This window comes from Meriones unguiculatus, chromosome 17 (assembly GCF_030254825.1).
Source record: "Meriones unguiculatus strain TT.TT164.6M chromosome 17, Bangor_MerUng_6.1, whole genome shotgun sequence".
Taxonomy (NCBI): domain Eukaryota; kingdom Metazoa; phylum Chordata; class Mammalia; order Rodentia; family Muridae; genus Meriones; species Meriones unguiculatus.
In genome coordinates, this window is record NC_083364.1 from 20,748,207 (window position 1) to 20,761,978 (window position 13,772).

Here is a 13,772-nt window from a genome sequence, read left to right on the forward strand (position 1 = left end):
CAGTCTGTTAACGCAAGGAAAGCTGTGGTGGCAGGGATGGGGCAGCTGGTCACATCGAGTCTGCGGTGAGGAAGCAGAACGAGATGGTTGCTGGTGCTCAGCACCCCGTCCCTTTGCTCTGTCTAGGTCCCCAGCCAATGGGGTGCTGGTCCACTTCGGGGACGTTATTTCTCCCTGGAGGTATATCACACACTAGAGTGGAGATGTGCCACACAGGTGATTCCAGTCAGTCAACCTGGCAACGAAATGCGTCACCACACTCCTTTACACATAAAAGCAGAGTCGTGCAATGCCCAGGAGGTCCTGTGTGGTCTGGCTGTGCCTTTCCTCCCCTCCTCACTCATTCATGCCTCAGGTTTGCACTGGCCTCCTTGCTGCCTGTAGAATCAGGAATGGTTCTGCTGCAGGGCCTTTCTAGTTATTATTTTTACTTATATATCTTTGTAACTCATTTTACAAAGAAATACTGTTATTGTCTATAATCTCTCTCTCATACCTATCTATTTACCCATTAGCTATCTATATTTGCATGTACACATGTGCCGCTCAAAGGACATACTGAAGGGGGTCTGTTTTCTCTTTCTACCATGTGGGCTTTTGGGATTGAACTTAAATCACGAAGACTGGCAGCAAGCACCTCTTACCACTGAGCCCTCTCACTGGCCCAAGATCCATAACTCTTTCATTCATTCTTTGTATGATTTTACTAAATCATAAAAAGATTTTACACTCTGAAGGAAGCTTGTATGGCATTTCTTCTAAAAAATTATGCCTCCTCCCACCTTCCGATTCTCTCCATTCCTCTTCATTTTTAACTTGCTGTTTGGTCACCAGCTGACATGCTGTGAAGTTTCATTATTTAATTCTTTACACCCTTGATTCATTCCCCAGAGAAAACCTAGTGTTGTATGTGCCTGGCCCAGCTCTATGCAGTACACCCTCTTCCTGATTTCATGGCATGATGGTTACGGGTGGAACAAACCATTTTTCTGATGGGTTGCGAGGCCTTTCCCACAACGGGGAGTCCATGCCTGATAGTGTAAACTGAGTCAAAAGACCATGACTCAGTGGAAACCTACTGGTGTTGTTTTGATATATGGTCAGATTTATCACAATTTGGTTTATATCTGTAGGTTTGTGCTCACCGTCTTCGTCAGAAAGTTATGGGGCCAAGCGGGTACTCATCACTGGTCAAAGTGCTGAGAATAAGTGACACGAGCACCCAACACAGACTCAGGAAGTAAAACTACCTTCCACACGCTCATATACCCGTGGGGTTATATGGGCAACAGGTAAATGAGCTACCTGAGTATGGTACAGGGATAATTTCTTTGGCCTGTGGCCAGTGCCCTATCTGGGGTAAGAGTAAAAGCTTATTTTTGTCATACATAGTCTATGTCATAATCTCACCTTGACATTTTACTCCTGGGACCTTAAAGTTGGGTTGTCATTTTTGGGCAGTGGCGGTACCTTATTTGATGGCCTTTGAAGGCAGAGTTCTCTAATCTCGTCCTCCATCAGGACATTACTTTCCTGCTTGGTAGTCTCTCTCTCTCTCTCTTAGTTAAAGAATTTATTTTATTTTTTTAATTAAAACTTTTTTCTCTTTATTATTAGTATTTATTACAGTTTTTTCACTTTGTATCCCAGCTGTAGCCTGCCCCCTCATCTCCTCTGGGTCCCACCTTCCCTTCCTTTTCCCTCATGTCTCTCCCCTAGCCCACTGAGACAGGGGAGGTCCTCTTCCTGTACTATTTGACCCTAGCCTATCAAGTCTCATCAGGACTCCCTGCGTCATTCTCTGTGGTCTAATTAGGCCACCTTGCCAGCGGGAGGTGATCAAAGAGCCAGTCACTGAGTCCATGTCAGAGACAGCACCTGCTCCCCTTACTAGGCAACCCACATGGAGAGTGAGCTTCCCATGGGCTACATCTGAGCAGGGGATCCAGGTCCTCTCCACGCATTGCCCGTGGTTGATTTATCAGTCTCTGCAGGACCCCCTGAGCCCAGATTTTTTTGGCTTTATTGGTCTCCTTGTGGAGCTCCTTTCTCCTCCAGGTATTTCTATCTCCCTCTTCTTCCATAAGATTCCCTGTACTCTGACCAAAGTTTGGCTATGAGTCTCAGCATCTGCTTTGGTACCCTGGTGGGTAGAGTCTTTCAGAGGCCCTCTGTGTAGACTCCTGTCCTGTTCCTTATCTTCTTCTACTTCTGATGTCTATACTGTTTGCCCTTCTGAATGAGGATTAAGCCTCTTCCCTAGGGTCCTCCTTGTTGTTTAGCTTCTTTAGGACTATAGATTTTAGTGTGTTTATCCCATATATAAGGCTAATATCCACTTATAAGTGAGTATATACCATGTGTGTCTTTTTGCTTCTGGGATATATCACTCAGGATGATCTTTTCTAGTTCTATCCATTTGCCTGCAAACTTCATGATTTCTTCATTTTTAATTGCTGAATAGTATTCCATTGTATAAATGTACCACAATATCTGTATCCATTCTTCAGTTGAGGGACATCTGGGTTGTTCCTAGATTCTGGCTATTATGAATAAAGCTGCTATGAACATAGTTGAACCAATGTCCTTGATGTATGGTTGGGCATCTTTTGGATGTATGCCCAGGAGTGGTAGAGCTGAATCTGGAGGCAGCACTATTCCTGATTGTCTGAGAAAGTGCCTTGGTGGTGTCTTTTTGATGGTTTCCCCTGTGGATTAAACATCTGAAACATGGCTTTCTGTTGCTTTCTCCTTCAATATGTCTGTTTATTTGTTCATAGTCCCTACCCCCATGAACTTTAACTTCGCTCACTGGATTGTGTGGCAGACTCCAATCTGCTGAGCTGGCTTTGTCTTTGTGTTGCGACTTTCTTCTCTCCATTTCCTTTCCTCATTTCATTCCTCTGCTTACTGACCCATCCTTTGAGGTCACAGATCATTTTGTCAGTACAGCAGTTTTCCTTTTTTTGGTTTTCTAGAATTTATTTTTTAAAAATTATTTTGGTGAGTTGTAGCTTTAGGGTCGAAGCGACAACCGTCTTGTTTTAGAAAGCATACCTAAAATTCCTGATGAACACATCATTAGTTTTTCTTTACTGAACTGGAAATTTTTACTTCTTCAGAAAATATGCCACATTCTCTACTGCAATGACATACTCTCCTGCAATCCTTCCTTCTGCTCTTCTGCAGGATTCCTGAAGCTCCTCCCAATGTTTGGCTGTGGGTCTGTTTCCAGCAGTTGCTGGGTGGGGCTTCCCTGATGACGGTTATAGCAGGCACCTATCTGCTGTTACAACAGAACGTCTTTAGTTGTGTCAGTGGCAGGCTCCCTCTCACAGCATGGGTCTCCTGCTGGACCAGTCAGTGGGTGGCTGCTCCCTCAATTTATGCTTCATCTTTACAGCTGTAGACAGGACAAATTGTAGGTCAAAGGTTTTGTGATTGGGTTGACGTTGGAAGCCCTCCATTGGAAGTCTTGTCTGGTTACGGGAGATGGCTGGCTCAGGCTTTGTATCTCCCATTGCAAGGAGATTTAGCTAGATTCACCCTCATAGATTCCTGGGGGTTTCCATTACTGTAGCTTTCTAAAGATGTCCCCCTGCTGCTGGTTCCAGTTGTCTCTCAATACCCTCTCCCTCTGCCCCCCACACTGGATTCCTCCTGTTCCCATCTTCACCCCCACACTCGTCCAGTCCAATCACCTCCCCATCCACCCACAATATCTATTCTATTTTTCATCATCAGAGAGACTCATGCACCCCCCCACACCCATTGAGCCCTCCTTGCTACTTAGCTCCTTTGCATCTGTAGATTGTAGCATGGTTATCCTTTACTTATTGCTAATAAGTGGGTTTGCCTTTCTGGGTCTGGTTACCTCACTCAGGATGATATTTTCTAGTTCCATCCATTTGCCTGCATTTTTTTCAAGTTTTTTACTTTTTAAAAATTAATTCACTTATTCACTTTCCATCTCCATCGCAGGCCCTCCCTTCTCTCCTCTCATTCCCATCTTCCTTTCTGCTTCCCCCATCTTCACTCCCGAACTCCTCAGATAAGGGAAACCTCCCCCCTACCAGCTTAGACCAGCATATCAAGTCTCATCAGTGCATCTTCATCCCCTGTGGCCTGGTGAGGCAGCCCTGCCGGGGAAAGTGACTGGAAAGCAGGCAACAGAGACCTTGTCAGAGACAGCCGTCTTTCCCTTTCTACGAGACCGACATGTTAGCCAAGCTCCCCATTGTCTATGTATGTGTAAGGGGCCTAGGGAGAGTCCTTCATGGTACTTGGTTGGTGCACCGTAGGCCCCCATAGGCCCAGGTTAGTTGGCTTTGTTGGTCTTCTTGTAGAGCTCCTGTACCCCCTGGGTCCTTCTATTCTTCCCCTACCCTTCTACAAGACGCCCTGCACTCTGCCTAATGTTTGGCTGTGAGTCTCAGCATGTTTTGATCTGCTGTTGGGTGGAGCCTCTCAGAGGACAGCTACGCTAGTTTCCTATCTGCAATCCTAGCAGAGTATCATTCATAGTGTCAGGGGTTGGCTCTCTCCCACGCAGCAGGTCTCAGGTTGAGCCAGGCATTGGCCGGGCATTCCTTCAATCTCTGCTCCGTCTTTATCCCTGCACATCTTGTAGGCAGGGTAAATTTTGGATCAACGTTTTTGTGGGTGGGTTGGTGTTCCCCTCCCTCCACTAGGAGTCCATCTAAATAGAGAGTGGCCTCTTCAGTCTCTACGACGGTCTCAGCTAGAGTCACCTCATGTTCTCCAGGAGCCTAACCTGTCATAGGTCTCCAACTTGTCTCAAAGATACCTCCGCCCATGGTTTCTCTTCTCTTTGCAAGCCCTCTGTCCTCCAACCCCCTCTCTGCAGTCCGATCTACACCTGCATTTCTCTTCATGCTCATTCTTAAATCCTGTTCCCTCTCTTCAACCACTTCTGCTATCTATTCTATTTCCAGTTCTGAGTGATATTCAAGTACCCTCCCTTGGGTCCTCCTTGTTACTTATTTTCTTGGGTCTGTGAATTGTAGTATGGTTATCCTGTATTATATGGCTAATAGCCACTTATAAGTGAGTACATACAATGCGTGTCTGAGTCTGAGTGACCTCAATCAAGATGATCTTTTCTAGTTCTATCCATTTGCATTCAAATTTCATGATTTCTTTGTTTTTAATAGCTGAGTAGTATTGCATTATGCAAATGTACCACATTTTCTTTACTCATTCTTTGGTTGAGGGACATCTAGGTTGTCTCCAGATTTTGGCTATTACAAATAAAGCTGCTATGAACATAGTTGAACAAGTGTCTTTGTTGTATGGTGGGGCATCTTTTGGATATATGCCCAGGAATGGTATAGCTGGGTCTTTAGGTAGAGCTATTTCCAATTTTCTGAGAAACTGCTAAGTTATTTTCCAAAGTGGCTGTAGAACTTTGCACTCCCAACAGCAATGGAGGAGTGTTTGTCTTGCTCTACCTCCTCACCTACATGAACTGTCACCTGAGACTTTGATCGTAGCCATTTTTATGTGTGTAAGAGGGAATCTAATCTCAGAGAGTTGTTTGGATTTGCACTTCTCTGATAATTCAGGTTGTTGAATGTTTTCTTGAGCGCTTCTTGGCCATTAGAGTTTCTTCTATGAGAATTTTCTGTTTAGCTTTATACCCTATCTTAAAAAATATATTTATTTATTTATTCACTTTATATCCTGATTGTAGCCCCCTTCTTCCTGTTCTCTAGGCCCCCCTTCCCTCCTTCACTATTCCTCAGGAAAAGGAAGCTCCCCTTACCAACCCACTTCAGCTCATCAAGTTGCATCAGGACTGAGCACCTCCTCTTCTCCGTGGTCTGGTGAGGCAGCCCCACCAGGGGGAAGTCATCAAAAACCAGGCAATAGAGTCCATGTCAGAGACTTCCCCAGTCTCCTTACTAGGGAACACACATGAAACCCGAGCTGCTTACTGGCTATATCTGTGTAGGGGGCCTAGGTCCAGTCAATGCATGGTCCTTGATTGGTGCTTCAGTTTCCTCAAGCCTACCTGGGCCCTGGTTAGTTGGTTCTGTTGGTCTTCTTGTGAAACTCCTGTCACCTCCACATCCTTCTATTCATCCCGCCACTTTTCCACAAGACTTCTTATGCTTCCCCCAAGGTATGGCTGTGAGTCTCAGCATCTGTTTCAATCCGCTGTTAGGTGGAGTCTCTGAGAGGACAGCTACGCTAGGCACTTGTCTGTGAGCATAGCAGAGTATCGTTAACAGTGTCAGGGTTGGCTCTCTCTCATGGGGTGGGTCTCAGGTTGGGCCAGGCATTGGTTGGACATTCCCTCAATCTCTGCTCTCCCTTTATCCCTGCACATCTTGTAGGCAAGGTAAATTTTGGGTCAAAGGTTTTGTGGGTAAGTTGGTGTTCCCCTCCTTCCAAAAATAGTCCTGCCAAGTTACAGGGTGTCCTGTTTAGTCTCATGCCCCCTGCTACTAGGAGTCTCAGCTAGAGTCACCACTATATTTGGATATTAGCCCTCTGTCAGATGTAGGGTTGGTAAAGCTCTTTTCCCAGTCTGCCGGCTGCCATTTTTTTTTTCTGTTGACAGAACATTTTCAGTTTCATGAGGTACCATTAATTAATTGTTGATCTTAGAGCCTGAGCTCTTGGTGTTCTGGTCAGGAAGCTGTCCTCCTGTGTCAGTGAGTTCAAGGCTCTTTCTCACCTTCTCTTCGATTTGATTTAATGTATCTGGTTTTTTGTTAAGGTCTTTGAGCTACATGGACTTGTGTTTTGTGCAGGGTGATAAATACGGACTTTTTGCATTTTTCTACATGTAAACATCAGTTAAATTAGCATCATTTGTTGAAGATGCTGTCTTTCTTTTCATTGTATGGTTTTGGCTCCTTTGTCAAAAACAAGTGTTTATAGGTGTAGGGGTTTGTTTCTGGGTCTTCAATTCCATTCCATTGATCAACGAATCTATTTCTATGCCAGTACCATACAGTTTTTATTACTATTGCTCTGTAGTATAGCTTGAAGGCAGGGAATGAGATACCTCCAGAAGTTCTTTTATTGTATAAGACTGTTTTAGCTAATTTTTTTTTTGTTCTTTTATATGAGGTTTAGAATTGTTCTTTCCAGGTCTATAAAGAATTGTGCTGGCATTTTGATTGGATTGCATTGAATTTGTAGATTGCTTTTGGTAAGAAGGTCGTTTTTACTATGTTAATCCTACTGATCTTGAGCATGGAATGCTTCTTTTTTTTTAATTTCAGTTTATTTACTTTCCCTCCTTTCTTCTCAGTCCCTCTTCTCTCTCTTTTCTCTCTCCCCTTCCCCCAGAAAAGTAGAGCCCGCTACCCCCACACCAACCCTCTTGAACACATCAAGTCACATGGGATCCTGTATGCCTGAGATGCTCTCTTCCATCTCTTGTATTCTGCTAGTGATGCTTGCATTGTAGTTTCTGTTCTCTTACCTAGGTTTTCCATCTCCATAATTTTCTTAGTTGTGTTTTCTTTATTTCTTCTATTTCCATTTTCAGGTCTTGAACAGTTTTATTCATTTCCTTTTACTTGTTCTATTCTATTTTCCTATATTTCTTTAAGGGGCTTTTTATTTCATCCTTAAAGGCCTCTATCATCTTCATAAGATTGGGTTTAAGGTCTTTCTTTCTTGTGCTTCAGCTGTGTTGGAATATCCAGGGATTTCTGTAGTTGGATAGCTGGCTCTGGTGGTACTATTTTGCCCTGACAATTTTGTTTTGTTCTTTAGCTGGCTTATAGTCTTCTGGGTTTGCGGCTATTACAGGTTTAGGCATTATTTTCTGGATTTATCTTTGTTAGATTTTTTTTGGCGGTGTTTTACCCCTTGGTTTTTGTTTCTTCTTTGATCTTCTGGCCTGAGTGGACTGGCGTTCTTATAACCTGAGATTCTTCAGTTTCAATGAGGTATCTTCACTGGTCTTTTTGTGACTTGTGTGACCTGTTTTAGGTGCCAACGATGCTTCTTCGGTCCCTAGATGTGGCACAGCCTCCGGGAAAGAAGTTTTCTGCTGAAGTTCTGGGCTGGAATATGGATCCCAGGGGATGGGGTGCAGTTTGGATCCGGATATTGGTTCTGCTTTAATGAAGTTGATAGGCAGAAGGCAGGGCCAGTGTGGCCTCCTAGAAAGCAGCCAGAGTTGTGGGCCAGAATACGGAGCCCAGGGGGTAGGGTGCTGTTGGCACAGCTTTGAGATCTTCACTGAGCATTTTTCTCACATCAGTGTTGATGGATTCAGTAGTCATGGAATCATAGTCTTTGGAGGAATCATGCCACCTGGATTCTTCCCATTTTTGTTTTTTGTTTTTGTTCATTCTCGTTCTGGTTTGGATAGTTCTCACGCTCATATTTAAGACACCTACTCTTGGAGACTCAATCCAGGGACAAACATGCTTGTCTGTAGGCTGTTCCTATAAAGACCAGTTACTCGGTCCATTTATCTTTGTCTCTCACATCTATAAGTCATAAAGAAGATCACTCTCACAGTAGACTCCAGGGCATGGCTCCTCCATTCCTTTCCATGACTCTTTGGAAGCCTCGCTCTAGTGCTTCACACAGTCACATTCTTCTTTCCATGCTACCTAGGTGTGAATGAGTGTTATGACACTACCACGTGTCCAGCTTATGCCACCTGTACTGACACCACAGAGAGTTATTACTGCACCTGCAAACAAGGCTTCCTTTCCAGCAATGGACAGACAAACTTTCAGGGCCCAGGAGTGGAATGTCAAGGTGAGTTTATGTTGTGTGATTTCCTGGGGAGACACCAATAAACATTTACTCTCACCCAGATCGAGCACTTGCCACAGGCCAAAGAAATGATCCCTGCACCATGCTCAGGCAGTTCAGTTGTTTATATGAACAATTGTTTACTGCTCATATAACCATGGGGGAGGGGAGGGGAGGGCTTTGCCTCTGATGCAGAAGGTGTTTTGACTTCTTTAGTCTTAGGAGCTTCCTCCTTTCTTGAGAGGGAGTGTAGCAGTTACCACACACGTGTGCACATTCTAACACAGCCGTCTAGTGTTTGGTAGGAGGTCAGGTGAGTGTGGGCTAGGCACTGGGTGTAGTACCTCCCTGTCATTCCTACCAAATGCCCCAAATCCCAACCCCCTCTCTTTCCCTTCCCATTCACTCTTCACCTTTTAATCTATCCATTACGTATAAACATGCATAAACTTTTCTTTTTCCTTTTTACCTCCCTCCCTTATTTTCCCCATCTGTCTATCTGCATTCCTCCATCCATTATACTTATCAATTCATCCATACACAGCTCTGCATGGGAAATCCATATGCATTCCCCTCCCTTTTTGCCTCACTCTCTCTTTATTTCTCTTTCTACTCACTTATCAATCCATTTATCCACACATAGGGGTAATTATTTCCACACACACACACACACACACACACACACACACACACACACTCACACTCTTCTATCCTTTCCTCCATCAACTTTCGTTTTCTGACTCTTGTTCCCCGTAAAAGTTCACAGATGTTCTTCAAGACTGAGCACCCCAAAAGAGCAAGGTATGGTGTTTGACTTAGCAACCCACTTTTATGATCTGGGATCCAGAATTGGAAGACTGCTTAAATTTAAACAGAGGGACCCTAGATCCCCACCAAACGATGAGCTCACAGATTTATTTCAATCATTATTTCTAGGGCGAGAACAGTTTGTCACTCCAAACTTTTTCTTTGCTCAGATATTAATGAATGTCTTCAAAGTGACTCACCTTGTGGTCCTAACTCAGTCTGCACCAACATCCTGGGGAGAGCCAGGTGCAGCTGTGTCAGTGGCTTCTCTCCTCCCACTGGGAAGAGCTGGATCCTGGGAAGTTCCAGTCATTTTCTTTGCTCAGGTAATATATTCAGGCTTTCTCCTGCGGGTGTTTTGGTGGAACACATGGTTCTCTGTTTTCTCACTCTCTTTCTCTACTCTGCAGATGTTGATGAGTGTCTGACGATTGGGATTTGCCCTAATTATTCCAACTGTTCTAACTCTGTGGGAAGCTACAGCTGTACCTGCCAACCTGGCTTCATCTGGGACGGCTCCATTTGTGAAGGTTTGCAGGACCTGGTCCTTGTCATTTCTCATATGGTTTTGTCTGTGCTGAGGGCAGAACTCAGGGCTTTGCACTTGCCAGGCTGGGTCACTCAGACACTCCCCTGTTCTTTTTATTTTATTTTATTTCATTTTTTTGTGTTATACAATTTTATTAAAATACACTTTCATTAAACATTTATTTTTTTCCAAATGCATATGGACTATTTAGAAAAAACTACATACTGTAAGAGCAGGCATGAAACAATCAGGAAAGCCATACGTAAAAGTTGCATTCAAAATGTTTAGCTCATTAGTATTCGGCAACTTTGAAGAAAATACTATCTATCCTGTCTAGGTGAGTCTTTTCCCAGCATGTAGGCTGCCATTTTGTTCTACGGACAGTGTCCCTTGTCTTACATTAGATTTTCAGTTTCATAAGGTCCCGTTTGTTAACTGTTAATCTCAGAGCCTGAGCTGTTGGTGTTCTGTTCAGGAAGTTGTGTCTTGTGCCAATGAGTTTAAGGCTGATCCGTATGTTCTTTTCTAAAGAATCAGTGTTTCTCATTTTATGTTGAGGTCTTTGATCTACTTGGACTTGAGTTTTGTGTAGGGTGATAAATATGGATCTATTTGCATTTTTCTACATGTAGACATCCAGTTAGACAGCACCACTTGTTGAAGATGCTTTCCTTTTTCCACGCCTTCTCCATTCTGCCCTGCCCAGGTATAGGCTGTTTAATTAACCAATCAGGTATAATGATTTAGGCAGGTTTTACACAACAAGGACAGGTTTATGTGAGAATGTGCTTTTCTGAGCAGGGACAAGATCTTGGGGGCCAGTAATTAACATTAGAATACATAGCAGCTGTCCAGCCCCCAGCAGTTCCTGTGGTGCTGAGAAGATAAAATCTTTTGTGTTGTGTTCTGTAGATACCTCTTAGGAAAATTTGACTTATAATGTTAGTTTCATTATTTCTCTGTTTTGTTTCTGTCTCTTTGACTTGTCCATTGATGAGAATGGGTTAGTAATGTGTGGGGTTCAGTATGTAATTTAAGTTTTAGAAGTATTTTTTTTTCAAATGTGAGTTTCCTTGCATTTGGGTAGGTGTTCAAAACTGAGATATCTTGGTTGAATTTTTCTTTGATGAGTAGAAGTGTCATTCCCTATCTCTTTTAATTAGTTTTGGTTGAAGGTATAGTTAATTAGATATTAGAACAGCTACTCCAGCTTCTTAGGTCCATTTGCCTGGAAAAGGTTTTTCCAGCACTTTACTCTGAAGTAATGTCTATCTTTGTTGCTGAGTTGTGTTTTTTGTATGCAGCCGAAAAATTAATCCCCTTTTTGTATCCACTCTGTCAGCTTTGTCTCTTTATTGGGGGAGTTAAGTCCATCGATGTTGAGAGATAGTACTGGTCAATGGTGGTTGACTCCTGTAATTTTGATGTTGGCAATGGTGGTGTGGGTGTGTGTGCTTCTCTTCTTTTGGTTTTGCTTGTGTGAAATTACTTATTTCCTTTGCTCTCTTTGGTGTACTTTCCCTCGTTGTGTTGGTGTTTTTCTGTAAACTAAACCAACCCTCTGTAGGGCTGGTTTAGTTAGAAAAATATTGTTTAGATTTGTTTTTGTCTTGGAATATCTTGTTTTCTCCACTGATGATTGAAGGTTTTGCTGGTTATAGTAGTCTGTGCTGACATCTATGGTCTCTAAGGGTCTGCAAGACATTGCCCAGGCTCTTCTGGATTTTAGAGTCTCTTTTGAGAGGTCAGGTGTATTATTACTGGTCTGCCTTTATATGTAACTTTGATTTTTTTCACCCTTGCTGCTTTTAACATGTTTCTTTGTTCTGTACATTTACTATTTTAGTTATTATGTGGGGGGAGGAATTTCTTTTCTGCTCTAATTTATTTGGTGTTCTGAAAGCCTCTTGTATATTTAAGGCATCTCTTTCTTTAGTTTGGGAAAATTTTCTTTTATGATTTTGTTGAAAATATTTTCTGGTCCTTGGAGCCAGAAATCTTCTCTTTCTTTTATCTATATTATTCATAAGTTTCGTCTTTTCATGGTGTCCTTGATTTCTTGGATGTTTGGTGTCAGAATTTTTTAGACTTAATATTTTCTTTGACCGATATATTGTTTCCTTCAATTGTATCTTCTACTTCTGAGATTCTCTCCTCCTTCTCTTGTATTCTCTTGGTGATATTTACCTCTATGATTCCTGTTCTCTTCCCTAACTTTCCCATCTCCAGGATTTCCTCAGTTTGTGTTTTCTTTTATTGTTTCTATTTCCATTTTTACGTCTTAAACAATTTTGTTCATTTCCTTTACCTGTTTGATTGTATTTTCCTTTATTTTTTAAAGTGATTTATTTGTTCCTTCTTTAAAGTCCTCTATCTGTTTGATTGTATTCTCCTGTGTTTCTTTGAGGGATTTATTTGTTTCCTCTTTAAAGGCTTCTGTCATCTTCATAAGCATTGATTTAAGTTCATTTGTGTGTGTGTGTATGTGTGTGTGTGTGTGTGTGTATTTCAGTTACATTAGGATCTCCAGTGCTTGTTGGAGTAGGATAGCTGGGTTCTGGTGATGCCATATTGCCCTGGCTTTTGTGGAGTGTGTTCTTATGCTGGCCTTTAGCCATGTGGTTGTCATTAGCATTGGCTCATTGCTCTTGTTGCCCATTGGGTTTTTCATGCATGTGGCAGGAGCCCTGGACCAGAGGGTCCAGCAGCCCTCTTTAGAGTGGTGGATAGGGATGCAGGCTGGAAGCTGGATCTCAGCGAATAGACTGCAGCTCTACCCTGTTGCCTGTGTCCTGGTGGGACCTACAGGCATGGAGTGGGGTTGGAGGTGACTAAATTGTTTGGTACTGAGGTCCAGCAGGTCTTCCCAAGAAGGCTAGTAGAGCCATGGCCTGGAGAGTTGGGACTGTGTGTACCTGGAAGCTAAGACCTCTCCTCTTACTGCCATTTCAGAGTCAGTTGTGCTGTCAAACTCAGCAGTCACTGAGCATGCTGGGCGTTGCCGTCTTGGAAACCCTGTGTGATCCTCTTGTTCAGCAGTTCTCAGGGAGATGGGTAGAACTGTGGGGTGGAAGCTGGGACCATGTCCCAGGGAGGGAGGGGAAAGTTTGGTGTCTGGAGCCTGGATCCGTGCATCCCTGGGATTGGTCCTCTAATAATTGGAAAGCACCCGGTGGTTGGTAGCTGGGACCATGTCCCTAGCACTCTCTATACCTCCTCTTGGACCCTGGTGTTCTGGAGACAGAAGCACAGCCACTGCAGTCACTGTTATTTAAGTACTCAGACACTGTGGGATCTGGGTGTTGCCACAGGGATTTTCTTTTTTGGTCCAATCTATTTGGTGGTCTGTAGGTTTCTTGTACATTTTTAAAATTAATTAATTTATTCATTCACTTTTCAATCTGATCGTAGCCCCCTTCTTCTTCTCTTCCCGGTCCCTCCCTCCCTTCTTCATCTCCCTTTCTGCTTTCCCATTCCTCAGAGAAAGGGAGACCCTCCACCCCCCAATCCATTCCAGCTCATCAAGTCGCATCAGGACTTGGGCTCATTCTCTTCCCCTGTGGCCTGGCAAGGGAGCACGCTAAGGGCATCTGTATATAAATATATTTTAGGTTAGGGAAATTTTCATCTCTGATTTTGTTGAAGATATTTTCTGGGCCTTTGAGCTTGGAATCTTCTCCTT

General features: G+C 43.3%; 1 protein-coding gene across 5 annotated transcripts in view; it reads left to right on the forward strand.

Annotated features, from left to right (window-relative positions):
* Positions 1 to 13,772, forward strand: part of Adgre1 (adhesion G protein-coupled receptor E1) — an 88,113-nt gene that overhangs the window by 13,550 nt on the left and 60,791 nt on the right. For all 5 annotated transcript variants that reach the window (XM_021663624.2, XM_060371343.1, XM_060371344.1 and 2 more), the window contains exons 3-5: positions 8,611 to 8,757; positions 9,732 to 9,887; positions 9,972 to 10,091. In XM_021663624.2, coding sequence (XP_021519299.2) covers positions 8,611 to 8,757; positions 9,732 to 9,887; positions 9,972 to 10,091 — 423 coding nt within the window. The remainder of the gene's footprint in view (positions 1 to 8,610; positions 8,758 to 9,731; positions 9,888 to 9,971; positions 10,092 to 13,772) is intronic.